At 39.7% G+C, this 14,606-nt stretch overlaps 1 protein-coding gene across 4 annotated transcripts in view; it reads left to right on the top strand.

The window, feature by feature from the left end:
- Positions 1 to 14,606, top strand: part of GAS7 (growth arrest specific 7) — a 282,466-nt gene that overhangs the window by 122,589 nt on the left and 145,271 nt on the right. Inside the window, exon 1 of one of the 4 annotated variants that reach the window (XM_027850134.1) lies at positions 9,646 to 9,762. The exons of 2 other annotated variants lie outside the window; for them this stretch is intronic. In XM_027850134.1, the coding sequence (XP_027705935.1) occupies positions 9,760 to 9,762 (3 nt within the window). In that variant the 5' untranslated portion in view covers positions 9,646 to 9,759. Of the gene's footprint in view, positions 1 to 9,645; positions 9,763 to 11,126; positions 11,373 to 14,606 lie in introns of those variants that run through there. One more of the 4 variants, XM_027850133.1, reaches the window with a different exon arrangement.

Here is a 14,606-nt window from a genome sequence, read left to right as displayed (position 1 = left end):
TATGAACAGATGTTTCCTCCTTTCGCTCCCTCCATTTAGTGAGATCTTCCTGAAGTTTGCAGATGGGAAGTGGTGCACTGTTTAGCGAACCTGGACTTGGGTTACCAAACTCGGGGGGTCAAGGGTCACCCTAAGGCAGAGCAGACACCCAAGGCAGCACAATGGTGGCAGGCAGCCCCGACCCCGGCATTCTGGGAGAATAATGATGTTCTCACCTATATAAAGCACTTGAGGGCTTATAAAATACTTTCCACACAACAGACCTTTGAGAAGGACATCTGGAATTCTAGTGATCACATCATTAATCCTCCTCCCATTTGATTTGGGATTAGAATATATAGGTTTGAGTCCCTGCTCTAATCTTTCTAGCTGTGTAAACCCATAGGTAAATTATTTATTTTCTCTGAATCTCAGTTTCTTCATTTGCATATTGAGGATAATGATGTTTACATTACCCTTCCTCATAGGGTCATGGGAAAAGCACTTTGCAAAACTTGAGTGTTACACAAATGTAGGTTGTGACCATCAGCATGGTAATCATCACCTTCAATCCCAAGGCCTTGCATTTCTATGGCAATGCTTCTCCTTCTGTTATCACATTTTTTTCTAACTTCATTTTAGTCTCCTCTTGGATTGTCCAGAGATAAAAATTCATCCTGTAGTCACTGGTTAACAAGTGCCCAAGAGAGCCCCAAGGAGCTCAGTATCCTAGGAGAACCAATAGACTAGGAGTCTCCATAGGCTTTAGGAAACATGCATGCTGAAAAATAAATTTAGACTGTGGACTATTTACAGTGGGGAGCACATATACTGGAGTAGAGAATATGATGGAAACCATATGCCATGTAGGATTAGGCATATTGGGGAAGTACCACAAAATATATGGGGCTATGAATACTGGTGGATTATGTATAATGGGAAGTATTTACATTACACAAATGAGAGATCATGTATGCCAGATAATTACAAAACCAAGAGGCCTTGGTGTTGGGTGAAGGATAGGAAAGACAACTTAATCCTTCCTCCTCTGGCTACAGTCCTATTTTTCTCCTTTCATCAAATTTCTCAATTCAAATGAATAATTGACATTCTCTGACTCCATTTTCTCACCACCCATGAAGCCCGTCTCTGAAATCTGGTTTCTACCCTGCCACTCCACTGAACCAGCTCCCTCTAAAATCCTCTTTATTAAAGCACTGGCAATTTCTCGGCCTTTATTGTTGTGGACTTCTCGATGTATTTGACACCCCTTCCTTCTTAACAACCACTTATTTGGTTGTTTTGATATTCTACTCCCCCTGGTTGCCTTCCTTCCATGTTTCTGACCTCTCTCAGGGACTCTTCTTTCTTTTCACATCTCCTGTGTAGGCATATCCATTCTCAAGGTTTGGTCCTTGGTCCTTTGTTCTTTCTCTCTTCACAAATCTTATCTTGTCCCTCTCTATGCAGATGGCTCCCTTCAGCCTCAGTTGCTCTCTCAGAGTTCCTATCCTGCTACCTCCAATGGTAGCTACCGACTGGTTAGTTACACTTGAATATACACTTGTCCACTCAAATTCACTGTATTTAAACCAAAACAAAATTATTCCCTGCCAGACTTCCCATTTTTGGTTAGTAGTAGTGACATTCTCCCAGTCAACCTTGAAGACTGGAAACCTTAGAGTCTTTTTTTACTTCATTCATTCATTCATTCATATCACTCTCCTCGTCCTTTCAGTATCTTCGTTTCCTTTCCAAATGCCACCACACCAGTTGAGGACTTTGTAACCTTCTTCTTGGACCAATGTTTACCAGATGCTTGCCAATCTCTTCTCCAAATAATTTTCCATAGGCTACCTGAGGTTCAACCTAGTTTGGTCTGCAAGGTCCTCTATAATCTGACTTGAACCCACCTTTCTAGGGTATCTCTCATTACTCTGCTAATCCATGAACACACTTGGTGCTTATCCATGATATCCTATTCCCTCTCCCCCTACCCCCCACTCCCCACTTCATTTCCATTTTTTAAAAGTAAATTTTAACCAAAAAAAAATTTATATTTATTTTAGTTTTCAACATTGACTTTTTTAAGATTTTGAGTTCCAGTTTTTTTCTCCCTTCCTCCTTCCACCCCCCACCCAAGACAGCAAGCAATCTGGTATAGGCTATACATGTATAATCATATTAAACATATTTCCACATTAGTAATGTGGTGAAAGAAGAATCAGAACAAAGGAGAAAAACCACAATCCAAGTCATTCCCCAGTTGATAAATGATCAAAGGATATGAACAGGCAGTTTTCAGATGAAGAAATTAAAGCTATCTATAGTCATATAAAAAAATGCTCTAAATCACTGTTGATTAGAAAAATGCAAATTAAAACAACTCTGAGGAACCACATCACACCTATCAGATTGGGTAATATGATATTGATAAAAATATTGATTAATTGATAAATGAAAAATTGATAATTGTTAGAGATGTTCGAAAATTGGAACACTAATGGAGTTGATGGAGTTGTGAACTGATCCAACTATTCTGGAGAGCAATTTGGAACTATGCCCAAAGGGTTATAAAACTGTGCATAACCTTTGATCCAGCAATACCACTACTAGGTCGATCCCAAAGAAATCATAAAAAGTAGAAAAGAAACCACCTATACAAAAGTATTTATAGCAGCCCTTTTTGTAGTGGCCAAGAATTTGAAATTGAGGGGGTACCCATCAATTGGGGAATGGCTGAACAAGTTGTGGTGTATGAATGTAATGGAAAAATATTGTTCTATAAGAAATGATGAGCAGGTAGATTTCAGGAAAACCTGGAAAGACTTACATGAACTAATGCTGAGTGAAGTGAGCAGAACCAGGAGAGCACTGTACATAGTAACAGCAACATGGTACGATGACCAAGTTTGATAGACATATCTCTTCTCAGCAACACAGTGATCTAAGACAATTCCAGAAGACTCATGATGGAAAATACTACCCACATACAGAGAAAGAACTATGGAGTCTGAATACAGATCAAAGAATACTATATTCACTTTTTTGTTTGTTTCTTTTCTCGTGGTTTTTTTTCCCCCACTTCATTTCCTTGTTATTTCCACCTATGGAAATTCTTCTTCTTTACAATTTTCTCAATCCTACATACTCCAAGAATGTTCCTATACCACCCCTAACCAAGGATCTTTTCCTCATCTGAATTCTGGAAAATCTTTTGGTATTGGTCATTTGGTTCTCGTTGTTGGTACAGTGAACTCTCATTGAGGAAACTCTCTCTCACAGTAGCTAGGTAGATAGTGAATCTAGGCTTAACTGTCTCTAGCTAGATGATGCAGTGAATAGAAGACTGGGCTTGTAGTCAAGAAGACCTGAGTTCAAATCCTGACTCAGATACTTATCAGCTATGTGGCCCTGGGCAAGTCACTTCATTTCTGTCTGCATTAGTTTCCTCAACTGTAAAATGGGGAAAATAATAACACCTATTTCCCTCAGTTGTTGAGGATAAAGTAAGGTAACCAGTATTTGTTAAATGCATAGCAGTGAGTGCCTAGCACATAGTAAATGCTTAATAAAGTCTTCCTTCCCTTCTTCATTTCTTCCTTCCATCTTTCCCTCCTTTCCTCCCTCCCTCCCTTGTTTCATATGGTATTATTCCCTGCCCCAAGTCAAGGCCTGTGATTTCACTGGTATTGGACCCTCTTTGCTGAAGAGTCTTCATATCCACACATAGATCTGCAATTGCTCTGCTAATTAGAGTCTTTATTATTTATTTATTTATTGTTAGGCAGTTGGGGTTAAGTGACTTGCCCAGAGTCACACAGCTAGTAAGTGTCAAGTGTTTGGTCTGAGGCCGGATTTGAACTCAGGTCCTCCTGACTTCAGGGCCGGTACTCTTAATTATAATCTTTCAAGATTGTCTGAGACATTGAGAGATTATGTGACTTGCCCAAGTTTACATAGCCAATATATGCATGTGAGGGTTTCTGACTTCAAGGCCAGTTCTCTATCTTTGTTCTCTTCTCTCTTCAGCTTTATTCTAAGCTCCTCTTGGGTAAGGATTATGAATTACACTTTGGTTTATCATGGCACAGTACAGGGTCTTACGTGAAAAGTGTTTGTAAATCTTTAGGTGCTATATGAATGTGATTGGGGGGGGTGCTTAGTATTGATTACACTGACCTGTGGATCATTCAAGAAGATAATATTCTCAGACTTCACACCCAGGTAATAGTGTTCACTTGGGTTCCAAATTCCAGGAGCCTCTCCAATGGAATAAGCTGGTAAGTTTATGATTAGGAAACATTTTGAAAAAGTGAGAAATTACTACATAGTGATGCTTTTCCTTCCCATTTATTACTGATGTACTTTGGACAAATCAGTCATTTTTCAACATACACACCCCTCCAACAAACACCTTGACCTCCCTATCCCCACCAAAAACTCCAACAACCACAGCCAATAATAATAATTAAACAAAACTACCTAATATAAAGTTTTCCTTACTAATAACAATTGCAAGACACATAATCAGTCTATAGAAAACAACAGATAATTCATAGTGAAGCTTCTTCGGGTGCCTAACTAGACACATTTCAATAGATCTGAATTAAGGAATAGTAGCTAGAGGATGTAGTTCTTGTTGGTCAGATTTAACTTCATAAAACTGGAAAATTCAGGCTGGTAGAATTTTATGTTAGTTTAATGGATATTGATTACAGGTTTGCTGTTGTGTTCTACATATAAATTCAGATCCATATTGAAATTTGCCTATTTACAGATAAATAAGCAGGGTAGAAATCCATTTAGTGTCCTTTATAACCAATGATAATGTTAAATCTTTTGCAAGAGATAGATTAGTAAAGCAAATGTCAAGAGATACTTTGTGACAATTAGGAATTAGAAATTAGATTGGATAACTTCAAAGAAAGAAAATATCAGCAAAAATAGATTTCCCAGGATAAGGAAGGATGAATTTTATTTAATTCAAGTTATAGCATTTCTCTTAAAGATTCTGAAAGACCTAGAAAAGTTTCTGCCTTTTGATTTCTCTATGTAACTAGGAATGATTGATGATGATAATGATGTTGATGGCAGCTAACATTTGCATCCAGCTTCCTATGTACCTGAAACTATGCTAAGTGCTTTACAAAGATCACATTTGATCCTCACAACAATCCTGGGAGGGAGGTAGGTGCTATTATTATCCCCATTTAACAGAGAAGGAAACTGAGGAAGAAAGAGGTTAAGTAACTTTCCCAGGGTCACACAACTAGATAGTATCTGATGTCAAATTTGAACTCGGATCTTCCTGACTCCAGGTCTAGCATTCTATCCTCTGTGCCACCTAGCTTCCCCTCACTGACAGATTTTGTTTGTTTGTCTTTTAGTTTTAGTCCTGAATCTCATTGACTAATGGGATTTGTCTCTTCTTCTCTTTGGGGGGAGTATGATAGGAGGTGGTGGGAGGAATAGACCTCTGATTTTATTAATATAGAGAACTCCCAATGAGGAAACTGTACTAGCAGCAAGGTAAAATAGTGGATAAGATACTGGACTTGGAATTAGTAAGACCTGAGTTCAAATCTAGTCTCAGACACCAGACTCACACTCAGTTGTGTTACTCTGGTGAAGCCACTTCTTTCTGCCTTACTTTGCTCATTTGTGAAATAGCACTTATCTCTCGGGTTGCAATGAAGAAAAAATGAGATAATATGTGTAATGTTATTATAAATGTTGTGATTGTTATGATTATTATTACCACCAATGGAGATCAAAAATACTTGCTTTGTAACATATAGTTTTAGAGAGTTGCCTGTGGCTCTAAGAAATTAACTGGCTTGCTTCAGGTGACAACCAGTATGTGTCAGAAGCAGGATTTGAATCCAGGTTTTCCTAACTCAGAGGCCTGCTCTCTGTCTATTTCATCACATTGTTATTTAAAAAAAAAGACAATCCCTTTAAGATGTTCCTCTGAGTTTTAGGTGATTGCCCATGTATAACCTATATTAGATTGCTTGCCATCTTGGGGAGGGGGAGGAGATTATAATAAACAAATTTTGAAAATTATCTTTACATGTAATTTGAAAAAATAAAATACTATTAAAAAAAGAAGTCCCCCTGGACAGTTTAACTCCACTAAACTCCACTAAACCTTGACATTCAAGACTGAATATTGAAGTTCTGATGGTTTAGATACAAAATTGTACTTTTAGTGGGGATAGAGGTTAGAGGCAGAGAGGCAGAGAGAGGTTAGTATGGTTTAGGACCTCAGTGAGGTCATATCCAATCTCTCAGGATCAAGAACTCATTTAAGTGGTGGTGATTAGGCTCTGAGGAACTAACTCAACCAAATGTACAAGAGATTGATAAAGCTTAATTCCTAGTTATTCATTTTTGCTGAGGAATATAACTTCTAAACAGATTACCTTGTCAACATATTGTTGGACAACCAAATTAAGGCCAGAAGTGTTGTTGGGTGAGAGTATAGAAGGCACACACACACACAAAATCAGAGATCACCTAGTGAGATTGAAGTCATAATAGAGCCATCAAGCTCTAGTTGCTACGTATGAGATATGAGATTGTTTTGATTTCTCTTCTTTAGGCCCTTTAATGCTGAATTCTGGTGGTTCAGGAATATGAATGTCTGTGTGTGTGTGTGTGTGTGTGTGTGTGTGTGTGTGTGTGTGTGCGCGCGCGCGCCTGTATTTCAAAGGGTTTACTGGTAAATGTTTTACAAACAGCTGGGCGGGGGAGAATGTCATACATAGCTTTAAATTTAATCTGCATGAGCATTTTCTCTGTCTTTCTTAAGTGTACACAATCAGCAAAACATTAAATCAAGCCTTGATTTGTAGCATTTGCTGATTCCCAAGGTGTGGATGGTTACACTGAAAATGTCACCATAAGCTGTTGGACCTGGCTCCAGTACACCCCTGTATTACACCAGATTACTTGTGTGAACTGGACAAGATCCTTCAAGTGAACAGTGCTAGAGAAACACTGAAATCTGTCTTTTAAAAACTCCACGAACCCTGCCCCCATCTGTGTTTGCAAACCTTAGTTCAGAGATACTAAATTCATTAGATCAAGGTGGGACAGTGGACCTGTCCTGGACCTGGAATCAAGAAGACTTGAGTTCAAACTGGGTTTCAGACACTTAGTAGTCTGTGTGACTGTGGGCACATTTAACTTCCATCTGCATCAGTTTTCACATCTGTAAAATGGGAGTAAAAGTAGCACCTGCATCCCAGGGGTGATGGGAGGATCAAATAAGATAATACTATAAGTGTAAACCTTAAAGACCTATATAAATATTAGCCCTACTTGCCTTATTCAATAGAAGATGTTCTCAGGTTTTATGTAAAATGTTGCAGCTCAAAAGGACCTTAGGGATCTAGTCCAATCCCCTCATTTTACAGACAAGGACAATGAAGACTTGTTTAAGAGTGGTGGCAGCAGCTGCAATACTGTCATCTCCAGATCTGTTTTTAAAGCTCTTTAATCCAGTGACACCTGTTGATTTGGAGTAGGCTACATAAAAAAGCTCTTGACCTGCTTCGTCCCTGGTTGGTTTGTGGTGCCTGAAATTTTTCCTGCCTCCCATTTGGTGCTGAATCTTGAGAATTTAGGTAAAAAATACACCTTTTATCTAAGAGGGTGATACATTGTCACCAATCAGCTTACTGAATTAACTGTCATTTTAAAAGAGATTTTGCATCCTTCAAAGGAGGAGAAGAATTTGTGATGGGCAGAACGGGGAAGGGTATGCAGTACTGCTTAAGATGAGAAAGCCTACATGAGGACTTGTGGTGTGGATCCTGAGCCACTGGGATTCAGCATGACAGTCCATAGAGGAGAGGAACCAAGACTATTTCAAAATAGTGCCAAGGCCAGTCCTCGATGGAAGCCCAGGAAAAAGCTGTGGATATAGCAGCCAGTTAGAGGTGAGGGAGAAAGACTTTCCTTGAGTCATAGGAGCATAGATTTAAAGTCAGCCAATGAACTTTTTTGTTTTTTGAGTGAAGCAATTGGGGTTAAGTGACTTGCCCAGAGTCACACAGCTAGGAAGTATTATGTGTTTGAGGCCAGATTTGAACTCAGGTCCTCCTGACTCCAGGACCGGTGCTCTATTCACTGCGCCACCACCTCGCTGCCCCTGAACATTTTTTAAGAGACTACTATATGTTAGGCACTGTGCTAATGTGGGATACAATGGGCATTGTGGTATACAAAAAGACAGTTTCTGCTCCCCAGAAGCTTATACTGTCTAACAGGGAAGACAAGATATTAAAAAAAAAAAGCTGAAAAAGGGAGAGGAGGAGGTTACTCTACTGGGAGCATGATGAAGTCCTGTAGCAGGATGAGAAATCAGGAGGTGTGAGTTTCAGAGTTGATTTCACCTTGCAAAATGATGAATTTCTGTAGATCACAAAATGAAATTTCTATTGGTCATGATCTTTAGGTCAGCAGGGTGGAAAATGATGAGGTGAATTTTCAGGGCCTTCCTTAAATGGCAGAAGATTAGGGAGGAGCTCTCCAATGTCCAGATTCCACCATCTGCAGTGTGTTTCAGGGTTGAACATGTATGAACAAGCTACATGCAGGAGAAATAGGAAATAATTAACAGAGGGGAGGCACTAGAATTAAGAGGGGTTGGGAAAGGTTACCTGTAGAAGATGGGATTTTGGTTGAGACTTAAACAAAGCCAGGAAAGCCAGGAGGCAAATATGAGTAGGGAGAGCATTCCAGGCATGAAGGACAGCCAGAGAAAATGTCAGGAGCTGAGTAATGAAGGGTCTTGTTCACAAAACAGCAAAGAAGTCAGTGAGGCAGTGACTTGCACAGGGTCATGCAGCAAGTGAGGATTTGAGACTGGAATTTGAAACCTGAGCTAAAGGACTCAATTTTAGTCCCCATAGAGTAGTAGTTAAGTGTGATCTTTTACTAAGATGTAACTTGTATCTTACCTGAGAAGTCCAATTGTTTTGGAAAAGATTGCAGTCACAAGGCACCAGGCGTACCCTCTGTGCCCACTGGCATACTCCCTCACAAGAAATGATCTGGTGATACTGAGGAGAGAGTAAGGGCAGGTGCCCTTGATGCTCACTCCAGGCAACACCTGTTTTCCAGTCAGACCCAAGCTGACCCAAGATAGTAATTATCCTGGAAACATATCATGCTTTGCTCTTTCTGGCTTGCAGTTTTGTCTGCTGGGGCTGACAAAGGGCTGATTAGAAATTAAAAGCAAGCATTCCACTTTGGGACAGACAGGGCTGGGGAAGAGCCAAGGATTCTCTTCCCAAAGCACAGTGGACAAAGCAGCCTTTGTCCTAGGGCCTGGGGGTGGGAGGCCCAAGTGGTCAGTGGCACAGGCCTGATCATTGTATTCAGTGACCTAACCCAACTTTTTAAGCTGAGCAAAGGGAAAAAAAAAATGTGCCTCCAGAAGGTTCGCATCTGGAAAGTCCAGAATGAGTCGTTTGATTTCCTAACAAGAGTTGGAATAGATTTTGAAGAAACTGTGCAATGCATTTAATTCTCTGTGAAAAAAAAAAAAACACTATTAGAAAAGCCACAGAGACATCCTCTGTGGTTCACAGAGCCCTGACCCTGAGGAAGCCTCTTGCTTCATTTCCCTCAAATTGTGCAGCGGAGAAGGAAGCAAGTGGCCCGAGTAGTCAGTCTCTGCATGGGCTAAAGTCAGATGCCTGGGGATTCCAAACAAAACCAAGGTGCTTCTTTTCTCTGGGTCTGCAGCCACTTCTCATTGTCCTCATGGTAAGAAAAAGCTTGCTTTACCAAAATTATGTTGGGTTTTTTTTTTATTGTTATTGTTGCCAGAAGTATATGAATACTGGAAGGAGGCTAATTAAAGAAGAAAGGGAGGGGGGACAATTCTCTCAAGCCAGGGCTATTGTAGTTGAATGCCTTAAGTTTAAGGATTAAGCCTCCTCTAGCTAATAGGGCCATTGGGGGAGCTAAGCAGTGATATTGAAAGTAGAGGGACTAAGAGGAAGATGGAGAGGAGAAGGAGTTAAAAAGGAGGTGTGTAATTTGAGAAATGGAGGAAAAAAGATTTTGTCCCATGCAACTCAGTGATATAACAGCATTCATTCCAACTTTACAGATGAGGAAATGACAAGAAGCATTTGCAGAGGTTAGAAACAGTCTAACGGGCTGTTTAGGATGCCTAGCACAGTACCATGTACAGAAAAGTGCTTCATTCAGATTTTTTGGTGGTGATAGAGATGATGGTAATGATGATGATAATTACTTCTTGTCTTATTCGAGAGTCTCTAAGAGTATGAGAGAAGCTCTAAGGTTGTTGTTGCTTTACAATTTGTGTTTCTGGGACAGAGTTCTTTCCCCTGCCTCAGAAAGAGGGCCCCCTCCAACCCCAGTGCCTTTCCAGCATCACTGAAGTAGATATTTTCTGCTGCCAACAAAGTTCCCAATTTCAGCTATAGTCTTCACACGAGCTGATTCTCTAGAGGCAGAATTGGTTAGTGTTTAAGGAGTTTATAACAGTCAGTCAATAAGTAACACACTTATTATATACCAGGCACTGTGCCAAGCTCTGAGAATACGAATAAAGAAATAAGGCCCTGTCCTCAAGGAGTTCACATGCTAATTGGAGAGATACTTGTAAGTACAGGTACATGCATACAAAATATGTAAAGCAGAGTAGACAGTAGACAGAAGTTAATCTGAGAGGGGAAGGTGATAGTAGGACCAAGAACCACTCCCTCCACTCCACTGGAAGGTTTAGAGCCAAGTCTTGAAGGAAGCCAGGGAAAGAAATAGAGGTGAGGGAGCAGAGCCTTCCTGGCACAGGGGACAATCCACTCAAAGCCTGTGAGTGGGAGATGGAGCTTCCTATTCAAGGAGCAGAAAGCACCACAGATTAAGTGCCCATTATCTGCTAAGGTGTGTAGGTACAGGAAATACACGCTCCACAAGTTTATAGAGCACACACCCTAAAAATATAAAAAACTCCAAACAACTCATTACAGCTGTACAATGCTATATACATTTTATCCTGAAGAGGGCTAGAGTGTTTGGACCTGGATGTGGTTAGTCAAAGGCTCAGGGAGGAGGAGAGTTTGAGTGAGTAGGAGGTATTGGAGAGAATAAGAGGAGGGCATTCCAGGTTTGGGAAATGTCTAGTGTGAAGACTACAAAGGTTAGTGCCTTGCATTGGGACTAATCAGAAGAAAGGCAGATGTTGAGGAATGTGATTGAGTTACTTGCACACCTGGAATGGAGAGTTCAAGATGATGAGAGTATGAGGATAGTAATGCAAACTGGTTAAAGTGCTTGTGAAGAAATAGTTTGGAGTTTGACTTTAACCTGAGATGTGAATAGAAGCCACTGGAGCTTTATGAATGGTAAGCTAAATCATCCAATCCTCTTGTTAATGTTGTTGGGTTAAAAAAAGGAAGATTGGAGGCAGGAAACCTGTTTCTTTTATTTTGATTGCAATAGAGAGTGTGGATATAGTGAATAGAGCACTGGATTTGGGAGCAGGGAGATTTGGGTTTGTGTCTTACCCTAGATGCCTAATAGCTGTGTGACCATAGGCATAGCTCAATCCCTCTTAACTTCAGTCTCTAAATCTGTAAAATGGAGAGGATAACAAAGCTGTGGGGAGGGGAAAGGTGAAGAGAGTGTTTTGTAAACCTGAAAGTGTGAGAATATGAGTGTTAATTCTTCCTATGAGTCCAGGTGCCTAAGAAGCAGCAGGGATTAGTGGGTTAAGTGCTAGGGCCTGAAATCAGGAAGAGTAGGGTCCAAATCTCACACTTACTGTGTGACTCTGAACAAGTGACAACCTCCATGTGACTTAGGAAACAACTTAGAAATTATCTACTAAGTTAATCTGTATTTGTGGAGGGACTCTTAAAACAGGAGTTTACCACCCTAAAAATAACGTTGATTTTTGCCATGTTGAGGCAGCAGCAGTATAAGTGGATAGAAACAGATTTAGCCTTGGCTTCAGGGAGACCTGAGTTTACATTTTACCCTAAACACTATACTAGATGACAAGTCACTTGACCTCTCACCTTCTTCATTTGTAAAATGGGGATAATAATAGCACTTACCTCACAGGGTGGTTATGTTGATAAATAATGTACTGTTTTGCAAACTTTCAAGTACCTTGTGATGTTAAGTTTTTTATTGTTGTTTTTATTATTTTTACTATATTCACTCATTCTGGTACCAAATGATTAGAACTTGCATAATGGTTGTGCTATGGAAATAACTAGAATGCAAAAGATGTCATAGAGAGACCACATGGGGTTCACCAAGTCTGCCATTTGTTAGGGCAGTTGACTGTGGTGGGGAGGGATCTCTTTAAGAACTCAGGGTCTTAAATTGACAAAAACACATCTTTTACAATGAATGTTCTTTTTATTTCCCACTAAAAATATAATTTTATTTAAAAATAAACAATTTAGGGACAGCTAGATGGTGCAGTGGATAGACCATCAGCCCTGGAGTTAAGAGGACCTGAGTTCAAATCCAGCCTCAGACACTCACTAGCTGTGTGGCTCTGAGCAAGTCACTTAACCCTGATTACCTCACCAAAAAAAAAACCCAATTTATATTGATGAAACATTTATTACCAACACTTACACTGAAACAGTCTTTAAATGATCATCACACACATTCCTGCAAACAATTTTAAACTTTTGGTTGTTGTTGAGTAGTTTTTCAGTTGTGTCTGACTTTTTGTGACCCTATTTAAGGTTTTCTTGGCAAAGTGGTACCTAAGTGGTTTACCATTTCCTTCTCCAGCTCATTTTATGGATGAGGAAATTGAGGCAAACAGGATTACGTGGCTTGCCTGGGGTCACACAGTTAGCAAGTGTGTGGGGTCAGGTTTGAACTCAGAAAGATGAGTCTTCCTGACTGTCTGTGCCCAGTTCTATCCACCTAGCAACCCAAACTTTTATTAAAAGTTTAATAAATGAGAGGCAGGTAGTGTAATGGACAGATGACCTAACTCAAGATCTGGATTCAAATCCTGCCTCTGACTTATGGCTGTGAGACCCTGAGCAAATCACTTAACCCTTCAAATGCTGTAGGTCAGAAACTCTAAAAATGCCAAGCACATTGGAGAAGCAAGTTTCTGTATGGGGAGTTCCCTATGTCAATGAAATCACAAGCACCATTGCAAAAATCAGTAATACTTATTGAATTTTACTTTCTGTTTTTTTCAGTTAATTAGAACTCAGGTCAGTAGCCTCTGTTGGCAATCTGGTCTTCAGGGCTTCAGCTGGAAGTAGGTGATCTTGGCTTGCTTTCTGTTCTTTCTGCCCTACGCCAGCAAGCTCCTGAATGTTAAATGCCTACCGGTAGGCTTAGATCTTCCCAAGGTGTTATCTGTGCCTCCTAATGAGCCTAGAAACTTTGCTAATGAGCCAAAGGGCTTTCTCTTGGAAGAACTGCCCTGGCTTTCTTCAACCTGGAAAGGGGAAGGAAGTTATTTTTTCACTAAGATGATTCTTCTTGACCTAAAATCTGTTGCTAGCTTTGTTACTAACATTTGAAGATCCTTCCTTGGGTCAAAATTACTTTTTATTTTAATGCTAACGAATACCTATTAGTGTAATAGCTTGCAGTTTCACCCTAGCCTCTTTTTGTCAGGGCTTTTATACTGAACCTTTTAAAAAATACTTTCAATTTTTCTAACAGAATTTGAAAACTGTTACAGTGGGCTTCACAATGCAAGTTTCTGTCATCCCTTTGTATGTCTGTTGCTGCTGCTGTGTACTTAACTGCAGACGTTATTTTTCAACATTTGGTGTATTTCATTATATATCTGTGCAGATTGAAATGCCCCAAAGTGCCCTTTCTGAGCTTGTGTGTGACATTTGGTGTTCTTCTAGTCTTACTGTGGTTGTCTGGAACTTGTCTGAGATTTACATATCATGGGACCAAAAGGCCCTAACAGCAAAGCCTAAATGTTTTTCCCTAATCTAGCACATATTCTCAAGATGTAAATTTTGGTAAATATATGATATAATTTGCAAATTATGCTCCTTTGATCTGTCTGACTTCTGACATCTGTTCCCCTTTGCAATCTTCCTTCTTGCTATTGTTATTTTATACTGGCTATTTATAAACTAGCTATATTGACTAGAAGGTGGGGAGGGAGCGGTCAGGGAAACCAGAATAAAATACAATTTTAACACATTTCCCAACTTAGAGTTGGAGAGAATTAGCTAAGAGGTTAAGTGATTTATTTGCCTGTGCTCACACATCCAATATATGTCTGATTTATTTGTCTGTGCTCACATATCCAATATATGTCTGACACTGGACTTGAACCCAGCCCGTGCAGACCCTAAGACTGAATCTCCATCTACTATGAAATGTTATCTCTCATATATATACAGTAAAAGAGAGTTTGTTTGTTTTTTGTAGTAGTCTCTCCACTAGAAGTTTTAGCCCTTCTGCATATTTACAGCACAATTACAAATAAAATTCAGAACGTTGACCCTGAGGTACCACAAAATCTTAAATATTTGAAGAACACTCAAAGTTTAAATTATGTTCAGAAGAGGTTTTAGCCTTATGATTTTTCTTTTTTCAATCTTATTTTCTTTTTAATTATG

The sequence above is a fragment of the Vombatus ursinus genome, unplaced genomic scaffold (genome assembly GCF_900497805.2).
Source record: "Vombatus ursinus unplaced genomic scaffold, bare-nosed wombat genome assembly UNPS02008996.1, whole genome shotgun sequence".
In the NCBI taxonomy this organism is placed as follows: Eukaryota; Metazoa; Chordata; class Mammalia; order Diprotodontia; family Vombatidae; genus Vombatus; species Vombatus ursinus.
The sequence above is the reverse complement of the archived record's forward strand: the minus strand, read 5'-3'. Positions and strand labels throughout refer to the sequence as shown.